Source organism: Ochotona curzoniae, unplaced genomic scaffold (genome assembly GCF_017591425.1).
Source record: "Ochotona curzoniae isolate NIBS_2020 unplaced genomic scaffold, NIBS_Ocur_1.0 scaffold_2656, whole genome shotgun sequence".
Classification (NCBI taxonomy): domain Eukaryota; kingdom Metazoa; phylum Chordata; class Mammalia; order Lagomorpha; family Ochotonidae; genus Ochotona; species Ochotona curzoniae.
In genome coordinates this window covers 79,989-98,245 of record NW_024467098.1, presented here as the reverse complement: position 1 = coordinate 98,245, position 18,257 = coordinate 79,989, and the positions used below count along the sequence as shown (strand labels likewise).

The following is an 18,257-nucleotide window of genomic DNA, read 5'->3' as shown; positions in this document are numbered from 1 at the left end:
AACTAGATTGAATCCCTACCTCTTGGTTTGCATAATCCCTAGTTTTTGCAGATATTTAGGATCAGGAGACAGAACATATGACATACTCTAGGCCTCTCATCACACCAAATAAATATACACACATAAATAACAAATTATTTTTATTTGAGATAACAAATTATTTTTGTCAACCCCAAAGGCTTTTCCGGGGCTTCTCTCTCCACATATTCAAGAACTTTAAAGTTAAAAACATGCTTCAAAGTTTAGCATTTTTCTATTATCCTTAGCAATATCATGAAGGCATTTCAGTTCTTCCGGCACACACACTGGGACCCTCCTGGCATAGAGCTTGCTTCCCCATATGTACCAAATACTTCCCCTACTGCCCCAGCCCTATTCCATACCATAAACCAAAACAATAATAAACAAAACTTTAACTTTGACACAATCATGTTCCTTCTGTCTACACTTGAATTTTGTCTCTCAAGTACTCAAGGTGACAGTCAAGCTAGTAACTCCATTAGATGCTCTATTTAAAGAAGGCCCAATCTGTCCCCATCTCCCTTTGAGTTGGGTCTGAAACTTCCTGGTTGAATCATTGGAGTTTACACAACATACCTGCTGTTGTGTGCTGACTCTAGGGATTCCAGAAGGGAAATTTCAAAGCCATGCCATGCACTGAAAGAGCACTGAACCCCACAAATATATACTACTTACTCTTTCAAGTTGATGGGCTTGCCTTTCTCTGCTTCCTGACTCAGGTTTTTCACCAACACATCTCCATAATGGACAATGATGGGTAACATCTAGGTGCACACACACACACACACACAACACCAGCCACAGTGAGATGCAGAGACTCAAGTGACATAAGGAAATAGTTTTCTAATGCATGCAGGAGTGACATTGGTCTAAGTATTCACCACATAATTCACAGTTAAAATAAATATCCAAGTCAAAATGAATGGATTACCACAAAAGAGGTATTTCAGCAACATCTAATGTCTCTTCTAGGTCACGTACACAAAAAAAGAACATTTTGACGAACCTTGAGCCCAATGAATTTTCCCCTTCAAACTCACTAGGATTTCCTTTCTACTTGTTTCCAGACTCAGCTAAGTTTCTACTTAAAACTCCACTAATACATTACCTCCTTGAGTTTTACAGCAGTGAAGGCTGGAGACAACAGTGTTCTGAGTCTCTTCCATTCTTCATCCTTAGAGTTCATGAGGGCAATTTTCATAACTCCCACTGGTCCAAAAGACTAGAATTCAAATAAAGACATTTCATCGTGCATAAGTTCTAAGGATTATCATTGTTGTAAATATTTGTTACAGACACATCAGTCATTTCAAAAGTATTTACTCGAAGTATATCAGTTGGCATGCTAAGATTATGTTCTCAATAAATATTATTCCAAATGCCTAGCCACATAGGATATTAGATTTGCTATGGTCTGAGTCATTTTTCTTCCATTTTCCTATAAAAGTCAATGTGCCATAAATCAGAGAATCTGTTCTTCCATGAGACAAAACAGAAATAAGATCCTAGAGCATCCTCTAACATAGAGCAGAAAAAAAAATGAGTTGCTGGTGGAAGGCCATATGTTTCCCAAAAACTGTATGTTTATTTGAATCAATTTTGTTTTCCATCCCACTGCTCACTCTCTATACACAAAATATGCACATGAAACACAACTGATAAAAGAGGAGAACTTTTCTTAAAAAGTAAAAATACCTTTCATTTAGGTTTAGCTGTTCCACTTTGAGGTATGTATCCCCTCCAGACAATGAAATTATAGTTTAAAAAAAAGAACTAAACTCTGAAGTCCTGTTATTTGCAGCTCAATGGATGGAACAGGACCTTGTTATCTTAAGCACAATAAACCTTACACAGAAAAGCAAACACCAAATATTTCTTTCATGTGTATACGTTTTATAACCCATCTGAACACAGAGGAGTGATTACTGCAGGCTTTGAAGGACTGCAGGAGGAAACAGAGAAGGGTGTTGAAAGGCAGGCACAATAATACTGTGTCATAATAAGATTTAGGGATTGATACTAGAGTGGCACACCTATACTTCACAATAATGTATTATTTTTATTGAATGAAACGCTGAAAGAGAATAATTCATAGGCCCTGGCTTAAACAAAATATAAGAAAATAGAAGGAACAGTGTCAGTTGGACCCAATAAGGGCACCTACTGCTCTAATTATGATCCAGGTTCCTTCTAATGGCCAAGGAAAGCAACTGAGGATGAATGAAACACTTTGGTTCCTGCAACCACGCAGAAAACCCAGAAGAAGCTCCTGGCTCCTAGCTTCAAATGGGCCAAGCTCTGGCAATACAGTAATTTTGGAGTTAACAAATTTATAGATGCTCATGCTCTAAGTCTCACTCTTACTCTCTTTCACACTCTCTCATTCTTTCTCTGCCATCACCACCCATTTCATTAATAGATTTTTGGTATATTTAATGAAAATTCTTTACAAAATTAAAGACTGAAAATGTTAACTACCTGATCAATTGATTCTACATTTATTTATTGAAATATTATGCAGTAGAATGAAAAAAATTACATTATATGCAACCAAAAAACTTACACATTTGTACAATGATTTTTTTTAAGAGATAATATCTCTGAGGCTAATACTTACTTGTGAGGCCAGCATGTGGCATTTCATACTAAACCTCTCATTGAAGTTCAAGCAACTTATATTAGCTTTGGCATCCTATATCAGCATTCTGATTCAGCTCCCTGCATATAACCTGGAGAAACTGCAAAGAATGATGAAGTTATCTGGGCCCTGCATCTACATGGGAGACCCAGAAGAAGCTCCTGGAACTCGGCTTTGGTTAAATCAGCTCTGGCCACTGTAGCCGTTTATGAAGTGAACCAGTGAATGGGAGATTTCCCTCTTCTACATCTCAACTTCTATTGCTGAAAACTCTGCCCTTCAAATAAGAATAAATACATCTTTATAAAGTAAAGTTATTTGCTATTCTGAAGAATTAAGGTAATTGTATGGAAGTTCATTTTTCTCAATATTACCACAAGAGGAAAAGGAAAAAAGAATTATATACACCATCCTGAAATTGGCCAAGCAACCAAATTTCTAGGAATATTTTTCGATCTTCTAAAGCAATAGGTTGTTTAAAATGAACATTTCCAATATTATGCAAGAAAATAATTGAAACACAGAATTACAGGCACACTTTCTCAACTTGATTTAAAAAAAAAAAGATGCTGTTTTTCAAAGAAAAAAAAGAGTAGAAGAAAAAACTTTAAGTCAACATATGATGCAATGGAGAAACTCAACATTTTACCATTCCCATCAGTCAGAATTCAGATGATATCACTCTCTTGTTAAACTTATGAAGGCATAATATATATAAGCAGTTTAGGTAAAGAATTAACACATATGCATAGAGAAAGATAGATGGATGGATAGACAGATAGTATATGCTGATAGCAATATGTTAAGGAAAGGAATCCAAGAAACCTAACACAATGGAGAGGCATGCTACGGTGATAGACTGACATAGTCACAACTCTAAGGACACAGACTCTAATACAGTTCATCTGCACTTTGCTGCAGACAAATGAACTATCCTAAATTTGTATTTGTATGGAAAGACAAAAGAACATGAACAGCTAAGGCAGTCCTGAAAAATAAAGTGGGAGAATTCACACTACATGGTAAGGCTTATTATAGAGGTGCCATAACCAAGACACTATTATTATTGGAGGATTAGTCAGAGTGATCAGTACAATAGAACAGATGATGAAACTTGGACTCACACAATCACTCCTGATTTTCACAGGTGACAAATCAGTTCAATGAAGTGAGTGAAGGAATGTTGAAACAATTAGTTAGCACATAGTCAAAAGCTAACAGTAGTCTAAACCTCATACCTGACATAAATACTAAGTCAATATAGATTATATATATATATATATAAAAATTATATATATAATTAAATTAAATATATATATATAAATTATAAAACACAGAAGTGCTAGGCAAAGAATTTTCAGACGTGATATTAAAAGCACAATGAACAAAAACATGTAGGAGACTGTCAATCACTTGGTTGTGAGTTCATGCTTGTATCCTAGGGCCCTAATGAAGGTAAAATGAGAACTAGTTGTTTGTCATTTATGGGCAGGACCAATAACACTGATAAAAAGGACATTGTCTACTAAAGGGTTGGGAAACACTCCAATGGAAGCATGATGGACTTGGGAAAATTCAAGACACACATTGTGAGACTAGATGGGAACAAAAAGTAGAGGATATGAAACTTGGATGGGGAGCAGGGAGAACCCAGCACCAACTAAACTATATCAAAAAATTTTAATATTTTCAATTTCAATATTATTTCATTCAACTTTGAAAAAAAATTAACCTTAGGAAAAATGAAGAAATTGACCTCCTCTAAATAAAAAGCAAAAAAATCTTACAAGGATTCTGTTAAAAGTAAGAGATACGGTACATATTGTCACTCTAACAGAAGAGTAAAAGTGAGTTTTTTTTTCTGATGGAAGAGTTCTGATCTTTTTGTGCTACTAACTATACACATCTACACATCTGTCTCATGTGGTTAACTACATGCAAACACACAGAGGGAGAGAGAGAGAGAAAAAGAGAGGTGAAACATGAAATATGAATACAGTTTGTTGTCTACCTGCTACTGGAGAAATTCACTAATTTTGTACTTGCACACAGTGTCATCCAGAAAAACAAAATGAAACACTCATGAATCTTTCATGATCATTTTGTGAATAACTAATATTTGAGAACAAAAGTCTAACAATTAATACTTAAACTTGAAAAATATCCCAATGCCTACCCGCCGGTTTGTGAAGACAGAGTAACATTCCTTCACAAGCACTGTTTTTATCATCTCTGGATCAGCGATGACCAGCACAGGCTGTAGACCCTGAAAACATCTATTATAGGGAAACAGAAATTGTTAAACATGACCAACCTGATGCAGCAGGCACAGCCAACCCCAGGAACCACACTTTGATCCTGAGATTATGTTTGTTACAGCCCTTTTGTACAACACAAAGCAACATCCTTTCCTGGTTCAAGTTAGAGTAAGATATACAGCAAGATTTCAAGCACAGAAGACACTCCTGTCTTCAAAAAATTAAGGTAAAGCAAGTAAAGAAAATGCATTTAAATATGAAATAGTTTTTCTAAGAAGCCTTTCCCTGTTCCTGTTTCTTGGAGAGTGCTTCGAATGTTTTCCTTTAACAGTTCTGATGGTTTCTGCATGTAGATTTTGGTCCTTGACCATTTAGAGCCGATTTTTGTATAATATGACAGGTGTGGGTTTTGCTTCTTAATTATGCATGGTACTATCCAATTGTCCCAACAGCATTTGTTGAATAGACCAGGCTCTTTTGCAACATCATTTTGATGATGTTGATCTTACCATTTCTGAAAAACGGTACGTTTCTCCATTTCTCCATGTTTTCTTCTGTTTTCTTTTTAATCTTTAACTGTTTTCATCTTAGAGGTCTTCCACATATTTGATTTGATTAATTCCTAGGTACTTAAGGTTTCTGCTATCTTAAAGTGAACAATGCTTACAATTTCTCAGCCATGCAACCATTTGTATATAACAGCACCACATATTTGTCTTCATTTATTTTGTATCCTGCTACCCTGCCAAAGTCTGCTCTGAGATGCAATAGTGTCTCAACTGTGTTTTGGCTCTCCTATCTATCGAAACATGTTATCTGCAAATACAGATCCTTTCAGTTCCTCATTCAATTTGGGATCTTTCAATTTCTTTTTCTTGCCTAACAACTCAGGCAAGGATTTCCAATACTATATTGAAGAGTAATAGTTACACTAGACATCCATGCCTAGTTCCAGATTTTGGAGGAAAGGCTTTCAGTCTTTCTCCGTTTAATATGATGCTTCCATTGGGTTTTTGGTAAATTGCTTTGATTGTGTTGTAGAATGTTCCTTCTGTGCCAATCTTGCTTATGGTTTTCAGCAGGAAATAGTGTTGAATTTAATCAAATGCCTTCTCTGCATCTATTGAGATGATCATGTGGTCTTTATTTATTTATGTTTTAATTGTCAATGTGATGTATCTCATTTAGTGAATTGTGAATGTTGAACCATCCCTGCATACCTGGGGTAAATCCAACCTGATCTGGGTGAATGATCTGCCTGATGTGATGTTGCTTCCTTTTGGCTACTATTTCATTGAGGATCTTTGCATCTATGTTCATCAAGGATATCTGTCTATTGTTCTTTTTCTGTTCCTTCTCTTCCTGGCTGTGTTATTAAGTTAATGCTGGCTTCATAGAAAGAGTTTGAAAGGATTGTCTCTCTTTTATTGTTTGGAAAAGCCTTGGAGGATTGGGGTAAGTTCTCTTGAAATTTTTGGTAGAATTCAGCATTGAAGCTATCTGGTCCAGGACTTTTCTTGGTTGGAATGGCTTTAACTGCTGATTCAATTTCAGTCCATGTTATAGATCTATTCAGGTTGTTAATTGCTTCTTGATTTAATTCTGGTGGATTTTATGTGTCCAAAAATCTAGCCATCTCTTGTAGGTATTCTGATTTGCTCACATATACTTTCTTGTATTATTTCCTGAAGATTCGTTGTATTTCCGAGGTATCTGTTGTTATATCTCCTTTCTCATCTTTGATGCTATTCATGTGTATTTTCTCCCTCCTTTTGGGGATTTGTTGAGCTAGTAGGGAGTCTATCTTGTTGATTTTCCCAAAGAACCAGCTCTTTGATTTATTGTTCTTATGTATAGTTCTTTTGGTTTCTAATTGAGTAATTTCCTTCCTTGTTTGTTTATTTCATTTTTTCTTCCTACGTTCTTGGAATTGCTTTCCTGTTGCTTTTTTTTAAGATTTTTTTTTTTTTTTATAGCAAAGGCAGATGTATAGAGAGGAGAGACAGAGAGGAACATCCTCCGTCCAAAGATTCACTCCCCAAATGAGTACAATGGCCAATGCTATGCTGATCTGAAATCAGGAGCCGCCTCCAGGTCCTCCACGCAGGTTCAGTGTCCCAAAGCCTTGGGCCATCCTCTGATCTTTGTTGGTGAGATGTATCTCCTGTAAGCAATAGATAGATGTGTGTGTGTGTGTGTGTGTGTGTGTGTGTGTGTGTGTGTGTGTTTAATAGCATCCTACAATTTGTGGTGTTTGATTGATGAGCTTAGGAAATTTACTTCAATATTACTATCCATAAGTGGAAGCTTGATTTAGTCTGCTTCTAGGATTTTAGTGGGAAGTTCCCTACGGTTGTCTTTGGTGTTGGTAGCTGTTATTCCTTTTTTTCTTCCACAAGGACATCTTTGAGTATCAACTGTAAAGCTGGTTTGAAAAAGGCAAAATCTTGGAGGTGGTTTTTTTTTTTTATTTTTTTATTTTTTTTTTTTTTTTTTTACTGTAGAATGACTTTACTTCAGTTTCATATACAAAGAGCTTTTACAGGATATGTTATTCTGGGTAAGAAATTTTTTTTTTCTTTTAGAATCTGGGCTATGTCACTCTGTTCTCTTGTGGCTGATTGGGACTGGGATTCCTCTATAGGCCACTTGGAATTTTTTTCCTTTGCACATTGAGGATTTTGCTTCTATTTGACTGAGGAGTGCTTATTTATCACGTATCACAGTGACATTCACTTTTCATCAACTCTGTTGGGAGTTCTATTAACCTCCTGTATCTTGTTTTCCAATTCTTTCTCAAGATTAGGGATGTTTTCATTCATTAATTCGTTGACTACACCTTTAATTGCAGCTTCTCATTCTGCACCTTCTGGTAGTCCCATAAGACTTTTTGTTGGGCCTCTTAATAGTATCTTTGATCTGTTCAATATTCCTTTTAGTTTGACTCAGCTCTTTTTCCAGATTTTTGTTTGTTCTCCCATGCTGATGGGAAATATCTTCTAGTTCTGAAATTCTTCTGCTAGATCTAATTGATTTATCGAAACTCTCTACTGTTTTTTTAATTTGCTCCAGTGTTCTTTATTTCTGATATATCAGCTTTCATTTGATTAATTACTGCTAATTTCCTATGTAACATATTATTTACACTCCTTGAACTCCTGCATGTGCTTCACATTGAAATTCAATAACTGTATAATAAGTTTTCTGAATTCTGTGTATTCCATTTAATCCTCTATTAACTCTGAGGGAGGGCAGATCTTTTTCTCCTTTGCTAAAGAGTCTTCACTAACATTCATTATGCCTCTGTCTTTTCTTTTGCCTTTTGACCTTGCTATTCTGGTTGACAAATTCTTTTCCTTAGCGCTGATTTGTAAGATGAATTACATGGCAGCCAGAAGAATCTAGCCGTGACTGCTGCTGAGCGCTTGTCTGTTGCTGGGGTCTGGATCTCTACTCATTAGCCACTATTGTGCTCTCTGTTCTCTGCAACACTACTCTACCTTCACTGCCACTTCCCTCTGTACTGAGACTCTCTATGAACCCCCACTGCCAATTGCCAGATTACTTTATTTTCCTGTATTCTGTCCTTGCACTTCATGATAGAGTTGAAACAACAGACCACTGAATTACCAATGCATGGGTGACAGAAAGAAAACCCAAATGCCTAATTGGCATGATGGTTTCCTTATATTAAAGAGAACATATGGTATTTTTCCTTTTGTGATTGCATTATTTAATTGAGGATGATGCTCTCTAGTTGGGGATGTCTAATTGCTAATTATTTAATTTCATTCTTTTTAATGGCTGAGTAATATTCCATGGAGTCAATGTACCACAGTTTCTTTAACCCCTCCTCTTTGAACAGGCATCTAGATTGTTTCCATGTCTTTGCTATCATAGCTTGTGCTGCTGTAAATATAGGATTATAGCTCCCTTTCTCATGCAGTTTTCTTTAACTTTGTGTATATTCTTAGGAGTGGAATATCTGGGTCATATGGCAGATTTATCTGGAATTCTCTAAGCATCCTCCATACTGATTCTCATATTGGTTGTACTAGTCTATATTCCTACCAGCAGTGAAGGCAGGTACATTTCTCCCCAAATCCTTTCCTGCACCAGCAGGTATTGCTAGTAGAGTTCTGAATGTAGGCAAATCTGACTGGAGTTAGGTGGTACCTCAGTGTGGTTTTCAGTTGTATCTCCCTGACAGCTGAGGAATCGGAGCATCTTTTCACATGTCTGATAGCTATTGTATCTCATCTTTTGAAAAATGTCTGTTCATTTCCTTTGCATATCATTTCATAGAAACTTTGCTGTTGTTCTTCTTAGGAGTCTAGGGAGAGGGCCAACCTTTCCAAGCTAAAACTATCTGGCCCTGATTAGCAAATCTATGCACAGAACTACTTAATCAACACTAGCACATACTAGCTCTAAAATATGAGTACTAATGGGAGTGAAAGCAACCACCAACCACAAGGTGGCAGCAGCCAACAATGACCTGACTGGCTGGCTGGCTGATAGGCAAATTTAAGATTGAGTGAAAGGAGATCCAGTGCTTCATGTTCTTCCAACCAATCACAATAGTTTTGTAGGCCATGTTACCTCAGAAGTCCCTGGACCAGCTATAAGAGTTTGATCAGACAAGATCTGAAATTTTTAAAAAAATATAAGAAGAGGCAAAATCTTTTCCAACTTGCTCATATATTCCAAGCACATCAGTTATACCACTTTCTCTGCTGAATGAATACTGGAAATGGACAAGGATGCCCTATATTTAACCCTAATATACACATATATAAACATACATTGCATATATATATAGTATATATACAACACATTTACTTGTACCTTCCAGTCCTTCTTTCTTTTCTCAATAATTCTATTCACTCATTTATAATCGATCTATTAATGGTATATTTTACACAGAGAGAAGGAATGCAAGAATAGGAAAGTTTCCCATCCTCTAGTTTACTTCCCAAATTGACACAATGGCCATGATTAAGTTGAAGCAAACATTGGACCAAGAGCTTCTTCTGAGTTTTAAATATAGGGCCAGGGGGCACCAAGTTCTTGAGTCATTCTCCACTGCCTTCCAAGCAGCCAGCAGAGTGCTGTATCACAAGTGGAGCAGCTAGACACAAGTTTGTCCCCAAACCTTGGTTACCTCACCAGAAAAAGGAAGCTTTCCAAATACTCACCCCCAAATATTTCCATATTTTTTATAACATTTCATCTCAAAATCCCACACACCCTGAAAGGGAAATGAAATGAAATGTGATTATTATTGTAAAACTAGTAAACTTGATCTCCAGTTGAAGCAAACTAAGAAAAATAAAATCACTACAAGCTTAAGATGTTATGATTTAATTATCAGAAACTCCAATTCAGAGAGACCTGGGAAAAAAAGAGAGATGGTATTTGAAGTGCAGAATTCAAAGGCATTTTTCTAGTTTTCCCTAAATACTGTGGAAACCCTGTTGCTAAACCTTATCTACAGAGACTGTGTAATCCTTATCATTGTGAAGAAATTTCCTGGGGCCTCTGTGGTATTAAAATATTTCATACCCCAGCAAGTATTTTTCTCCATGTATACATGAGGAAATTGAGACTTGGGGAAAACTGTGAGTTTCCCCAACATTAATTCAGTCACGTCTCTAGATATCATGAACTTTCTAGACTTCTGACAAATTTAAGATACTAAAAACACCAGTCAATTTCTTCGGTACTCACAGATTTATGTCACTCTTGAGTATGTTCCAGAGGGAGAAAGTGCATTGGTGAAATAATGCATGTAAACTCACCTTCCAATTTGGGAACACAGTCTGGGAAAGAGTAACAGATACAAGTTCTACACACAGCACTAGTATATTATAGTAATAGCACAGGGTCAGGCATTCCAGCACAGGAGTTAAGTCATGTCTCTTCCATATTTGAGTATCTGTGCCCCATATCTGTCCCTGCCTTCTCACTTTAAATTCACACTGATACATATCGTAGGCTGTAGCATAGATGGCTCAGCTAACAGGGTACCTCTGTTCTACTTGCAAGGCCTGGATACAGTTGTACTTCTAAGCTTCTGATCAAGTGTAATCATGGATATTGTGATGCACACATCCATCAGAAAGCTGGTAAATTCAAACCTACTCCTCTAAGAATTTCATCTCATAAAATTCAACAGTCTATGCAAACACATGAGGAAAATGTAGCTGGGGTCCTTGCAGTGGGTGTGGGTGACATTAAGGTGTGAAGAGAACAGCTCCCCTGCTTGGCAGGTCCCCGGGGGGCTTCCAGGTGTTTGGCAGGGTCTGGAGGATTATTCTCTGACCATTTTGACACAGCCTCACCACCCTTCTGCATGGAAACTCAAGCATCCCGCTAAGTATTCTGTAATCTATTGAGGCATTGTTTGACCCTTTGAGATGGCTTTTGCCAACAATGTGAGCTTGAGAGTTAATATTATTGTTAATGTCTTGGTGAGTGGGCCTTTAACTATGCATACGAGCACAATTAAACCCATGCCAATTTTGGACACCTTATTTTGTACCTATCCATTTCCCTGAAATCGGGCCCAGACATATAGCATGCCTTCTGGGAAATGGCTTAATAAGAATTTTACAAAGTAATGGAAGTGATCAGAGTGAGAGCTGAAACTGCTATGGCAATAAATATAGTAATTGTCATCTCAAAGCCTTTCTTTCTGATTTTTGTAGCACAGAAAATGTGACTGTTTCAGCCACTTTTATACTTTTTAGCTATGAAATTAAGGATGCTTTTGTTAAAGAAAAATGCTTTTGATTATTGTTTTATTATTTATGGGGTTATAGACTCTTTAATTGTAGGGGGATTTAACATTTGAAACTTATGTTTTAGATTTTATATTTTTTTCCTTGTAACCTATTTTCCCATTAAATAATGGGTAAATTGTAGAAATAGAAATGTGGTAGGAATGTACTGCTGATTAGCAGGTAATCGCATGTGCCTTGGCCTTAGAGTGCTGGCTATTGCTCCATGGCTACTGTTGAAGAATGAATAATGGCTTGCTTTGAAGAATATAAATATAATATTTTGCAGAATTATCTTTAGGGGCACCTGCTAAGCCCTGAAGTACAGACAGAATGATTAAATGTCTGTACATGCCGCCTAGTCTTGAAATAAAAAAATAAAACAACCAGTTGCTTGTGTAGAAGCCCTTGAGGTGTCTGAGTAATTTAAAAGGACAACTTTTTCTTGAGCTGTGTGAGAACACACCAAGTGACAGTGTCTGTGTATTTCTTTATCGCTGACTACACGCACCCTTCCTGAGCTCTGAACTTGGCTGGAGCTGGACTGCGGCAAAAGGCAGCAGTTTAAGGACGCTCACCTTGCGGTAGCCCATGATATTTCCCAGGAAAGGCAGAGGTGTTGGCCCAGGAATACCCAGCTTCTTAAAATGGTCATGTGTAGAGGTGCCATATCTGTAAAGTCAAGGAGGAAGCAGATCACAAGGGTGATATTTTACATAGAAGGGACACATGCTCAGATATCAGAATAAGAGCTGACACTGTGTGTGGGTTCATCTGGGAATGAGCCAGGCTGAGCTGGACTGCTGCATCAGCTGACAGGTGCCAGCATTAGTTGTGAATCATATTAGGCTGGACAGCAGTACACCAGGGAAGGCACAGGATTCAGTGCTGTGAGCATCCTTGGTTTGGGAACTGTGAACACTCCCATGCTGGGCTGTATCTTTCACCTTGGTGTACAAGAACCATGTCTATATGTGGAGGTGGGGCATTCTGACCTAAACCACAACACCCATAAGTCTTTATGAGAGACAGATGGGATGTGTACTGAGTAGGGCTAGCCTGCAGCAAAAGATGGCAAATGCCAGGGATGTGGGCAGTCCTTGTGGGGGTCTTGGAGGTTGCCTCACTTAGTCATCATAACCCACTGGTTTGCAGAAGGTAGGGCTGGATCACAGCACCATCAACTCACACAAGGGATAGGGTAAAATTGGAACTAACCAAACAGTATGGTGTGTGCGTTGGCTACTGCATGTGACAAAGCCCACCTGTACTGGAAAATAAACACAAGAGTCAAGAATGAGGTAATCAAAATGAGGTCTCTTAGGGGACTCCCAGGAAATTGCCAGATTCAGACACTGGCCTCAAGGAAAATCACAGGATGCATGGTTCATCTTTGAAGCACATGTTTTGGACTGTACTACCTCAGTTACTGATGCCTCTGTGGAGGAAAGCATGTCCAGATGCACACCAGGGTCATGACAGCAAGTTCATCTAGGTCAGCAGGGGCTATCAACTGACTCACCAGAGGATGAAAAGCAGAACAGATTGGACAATTTTGGCCCAGCATTGAAGCATGTTCTTAGGTCTGCGGATGCAATAGGTGGACTTTGTCAACCAACAGACCTTGGAAAGATTTTTTTTCAATACTTGAGTAATGAAATAAAAAAATTCTCAGAAGTATCAAAACTACTGAAATAACTCCCTTGAGTCATTCTTCCACAATTGTGGGTCTCTAAGGCATCATTAAAGGACTGATCCCCATCCCGGGGTTCTGAGGTAGTCTGACATCAAGGAATAGCATCTGATGCCCACTCCACTGCAGACTAGGGCAAAAACAAACAAATCTGAAGCATATGTCACACACACACATTCTGTCATGCCTTAAACTCTCACCCTAATCAGAATCAGAACCGGTATGAACACGGATTTCTCTCAATGATGAACAATATTAAAAGGAAAATAAAAAAATTGAGAAGAAAATATAAAGTGGATTTGGTGGTGCTCTGGTTTCTTGAGGCTACTTGAAGAAGAACATTAGAGGGAAAATAAATTTCTATACTACTCCTAACTTGTTAAATTTACTAGAAACTGTGAGGAATAAGGGAAAGACAGTTGCAGATGGCTGCCAGGTCTGCTCTTCTCTGAAAATCACCATTTCACCTAGTGCAAGGCTGAGCAGTCAATTCACAGGAGACAGGTGGCAGTAGGGGAGTTCCAGGGCAGGGACACAGAGGGATGGAAAAACTGAATTAAGCCTCTGCAGACATCCGGGGCACTGCGTTGCTGTGTGTCAGTGATGCGTGGACAATGGAAAGGAAAAAGTCAAGAGCCAACCACATGCACAGAGAAGGATTTCCCTCACTCCTGCAGTGCAGATGCAGACTCAGAAGGTAAAGCCACTGCAGATCAGTGGAAGTCAACCTCTTCTGCCCTCAGAATCTCTGGAGTATAGGCCTTTGGTGAGGATCCCACTGTACTTGGAATCCATGTGTTTATAACCTATCTCAACGTAATTCTAACTACACAGCATAGGTCAAACTGAGATTCAACCATCATATTTTCTATGAAACAGATGCTATTAACACTTCATGCAGAAAGAGATTGGGAACTGGGTGGGGCGAGATAGGTCAGTAGTCTCACTGAAAACTGCAATTACATTTATATTGGTATCACAAGGCACTTTGACAACTTCCCTTCTAACCATCAGAGCAGATGAATGAAAGACAAGCCTCATTACCATTCCAGATGCAAAACTACAGTAGAATTCAAATGCACAGCTACTCACAGATACAGGAGCACCAGGCTGGTAGCCATGAGAACCCAGGTTTCTAAGGAAAAGTCCGGCATCAGGTCCATTGTCAACAACCTCCTCTAAGTGTTCTCTGCAGCTGTGTGTACTGCTACGTGCTGGGCTATAAGTACACAGCTGCCATGCCATATAAGCTGTGATCCAGTCAAGGTGACTGGAATACTTATGTACTGGGGAATGAGGTGTAACTGGAACTGCAATGAGTAGAGGATTTACTTATGCCCTGCCCGCAATCTGGGACTTTCTCCAACCTGACATTTGTTAAGGAATCTTAGACACGCCTCAGTCATCTCGGTCAAGTCCATGTTCTGTGCCAGATCAATTCTAAATCAAAACAAAACAAAACAAAACAAAACCCTCCATCAACTATGACAGCAAATCTCCCCACCTACCTTCTTCTCGACATCTGTCCACATTCACATAATCTGAAATCCACACAATCATCTCTCACTAAGACATGTTACTAGACTAGAATGACACCTTGCCTCTAGAAAGCTATTTGTTCTTCAAACACCGCATACATAAATAAAAGCCCTCCAGGTAGCATCACTCCTCATTAAAACCCTGGAGCACACAAAGCACTCTCTTCCAAGTATCATCAGTCCCCCACACACACATTTGGGTCATTGTCTTCCCTGCCCTCCAGTATTACTCTCCGTTCTACCTGTGCTTTCTTTACATAACAAGCATTTCAAGGGCATGGCCTGGTCTTAGTCTCTGTTATGTCCCTAGCTTCTGTCACGGTGTGTCTCAACAGGTTGCTTGCGTCAGGTAATACTGCTGGACCCTGTATGCCCTTTCTCTGTGACCCTGTGGAGAACATTGCATCTTCCACAGCGAGAGGAGCTATCAGGGTCTCAGTCCCCATGACTGAACATTGTGGGTGTTCCACCAGGATTCTGCTGCCACAAAGTTCATGAAGATTGGACCAGATGGAACCATGGCTGCCTTGAGCTACATCAATTCAGGCTGTGTTGTGTGCATGCAGAGTCCTACAATAGAGTGATTAGATTTCACTCACTTTGGTTCTCTCTCTACAGGAAGATAATGTATCCAAAAGAATGGGTGTGACAAAAAACACTATGTATGTAAAGATTATGTATCTCAGAAAACTACAAGAGAATTGGGCCACATGTCCACATGGACCTCAACCACACTGGCCATCAAGGTTGTGGCAGATGTCAGCTTAGGTAGCACAGAAAACACTCAGATCTTTAAATATACAACTCAGGACTTCTTCTTTGGGGCAAAGGGGATAGAAGAACATACCATCCAATTTCCTAGTCAGTAGGGGTTTTTTGAGGGATGGGAAATCTTGTTCAGTAATCTAATATTGAAACCTGCCTGCAAAGGCTGGGAGAAGGCTAGGGTTTACTTTTCTACCCTCCTTGCGCTGCAGAGAAGCTATTGAGAGAAAAAGGACGAGCAGGACCATATCATTACTGCTCATGATTTGGTGCCTCCAGCAATGTATCTCCTGATAGACAACTCCTAGGCCTCTCCACAGCACTGCATGGCTCACCAAGTGTCTCACCCCTTTCTTAATCAATCCTCATTGCACCATCTCATTGCAGTCCTTGGAGATAATTAGAAAAGAGACTGTGGTGTTACGCACTTTGTCATTGTGAAATCAAACAGATGGAAGCGAGATTTCCTCAAGCAGTTAAAATAAGAAGCCATAGTGACACACCCACGGCATCAGCCAGAGTGGTGGTAAGCAAGCGCCAGGGTTGCCCTGCTCAGTGCCAGAGGTTTGTGCACTTGGAAGGTTGGACTGTAGTGATGGCAATATTAGTGGCAGCTGTGGGAGCTGGGAAACTGGGTGAAAGAGATCCCATATGTGTCTGAGGATGCCATTTAGCCACCTTCAGTCTCTGGCAGCCTGGGTCCATGCTAGGTGCTGAGGCAGGTAAAGGCACTTGCCTCCGGAGCCATGAGCACAGCCCTGATTTTTTTGAAACCTCTCTCCATCTCAGCCACCAAGTTGTGGGACTCATTCATTGTTAGGCTTCTCTAAAGGAAGGCATTGGAGGCTGCAAGCCTTGACCTCCAAGGGGTCATGCCCATGGTATTGTGCTGAACCACACATTTTTAACATTTTTAATTTATCCTCATGTTTTTTCTTCTCTGTCAGCCAGTGGTAGTAGGCATCGGTGTGGAAGATCTTCTGGGCTGCGGCTTCAGCAGCTCTTCCAGCCACATCATGTTCACAGAAGAACATTTCGGGAATCCACTGTGTATTCCTGAGGGAACAGAGCATTGGAAAGTCATTCTTGATCATCAGATTCATCTATGATAGTTTTGACAACACCTATCAGAGAGTAGCTGGCATTGATTTTGTAGTCAAAAAGAATATGTTTGCAGGATTGAACAGTCAGAATACAGTGTGATATAATGTGGGTCAGGAAAGTTTCTGTAGCCTCATTCTCAGTTGCATCCACAATTCTGCTGCAGCCATAATGGAGTACGATGTTACAAATGTCAGTTGCTTCCAGCACACTACAAATGGATTGATGGTGTCAGAACAAAAAGAGTGGTGTTATCATCATGCTATTAGGAAATAAAAGAGATCTTGTTGACAAGAAGCAAGTGTCTACTGAGGAGGGAGAGAGGAAAGCCAAAGAGCTGGATGTCATGTTTATTGAAAGTAGTGAAAAAGCAGGGTAAATGTAACGCTGCTCTTCTGACATGAGGCAGCAGGCTTGCCTGGAATGGAAAGCACCCAGGATAGAAGCAGAGAAGACATGATTGATATAAAACTGGAAAAGCCTCAGGACCAACCAGTCAGCAAATGCTGTTCCTGCTAACACCGGCCACACCTACACTCTGCTACTCTAGAAGCCCACTGCTTTGCCCACTTCCGCTCATTGACTGCAGTGTGAATATTGGCTTGACCCTTTCCCCTTCAGTAATAACGTATAACAACTCATCATTGGTGCCAGTCTCATGGAGTTGAACTGTTTTCATTATTTGAACTTTACAAAAAGCCAAAAGTTTCAGCATATTTCAGTAAAAATTAGATACATTTTCTTATTTTTTTTTTCTTTTTTAATGTTATGAAAATGTACTACAAAATGATGGAAATTTCAGCAATAGTATCAGTGTGGCTTGGTTAAGAAGCAGTAAGTTCTGGCACAGCATGCTAGCATAGAGGGTAAGGTCCTTGCCTTGAACAATCCAGGATCCGATATTGGTGCTGTTTCTAATCCCAGCAGCTCCACTTCCTATCCTGCTCCCTGCCTTTGGCCTGGGAAAGCAGTTGAGGATGGCCCAAAGCATTGGGACCCTGCACCCGCATGGGAGACCTGGAAAGAAGTCCCTGGCTCTTGGTTTCGGATTGGCATAAAACCATTCATTGCGGTCACTTGGGGAGTGAATCATTGGATGGAGATCCTCCTCTCTGACTCTCCTCCGCACTGTACATCTGCCTTTCCAATACAAATAAATAAATCTTAAAAAAAAAAAAAAAGAAAAGAGGCAGTAAGCTCACAGCAGCACTTAGCTGACCTCCTTGAGCTCTCCATGCCAAAGATAGATTTCCAGCAGAAATCAAATTAGACATTCATACGTGTTTTCTTACAGTTTGTGGAGAAAAGGTACACAGTGCTTCAGAACAGATTTTTTTAATATTCAATTCTAAAGTGTAAATCATAAAATTCTTACTTGTTTTTCTCTCCCACCACTGTTCCGCACCATCCTTGCCGAAAAAATGATAAAATTCTAATGAATCTATTTCTCTAAAGATTTTA

The 18,257-nt window shown here is 39.2% G+C and overlaps 1 protein-coding gene and 1 pseudogene across 2 annotated transcripts in view; one reads left to right on the top strand and one right to left on the bottom strand.

Annotated features, from left to right (window-relative positions):
- LOC121171441 (cytochrome P450 3A6-like) overlaps positions 1 to 14,555 on the bottom strand; it is a 42,294-nt gene extending 27,739 nt beyond the window's left edge. The window contains exons 1-6 of one of the 2 annotated variants that reach the window (XM_041003140.1): positions 14,485 to 14,555; positions 12,272 to 12,371; positions 10,116 to 10,168; positions 4,836 to 4,935; positions 1,130 to 1,243; positions 697 to 785 (exon numbers count right to left, since the gene is read on the bottom strand). In XM_041003140.1, the coding sequence (XP_040859074.1) occupies positions 697 to 785; positions 1,130 to 1,243; positions 4,836 to 4,935; positions 10,116 to 10,168; positions 12,272 to 12,371; positions 14,485 to 14,555 (527 nt within the window). The remainder of the gene's footprint in view (positions 1 to 696; positions 786 to 1,129; positions 1,244 to 4,835; positions 4,936 to 10,115; positions 10,169 to 12,271; positions 12,372 to 14,484) is intronic. The other variant, XM_041003141.1, reaches the window with a different exon arrangement.
- Positions 14,556 to 16,567: 2,012 nt separating this feature from the next.
- On the top strand, positions 16,568 to 17,315 carry LOC121171449 (annotated as a pseudogene).
- The last annotated feature ends 942 nt before the right edge of the window (positions 17,316 to 18,257 follow it).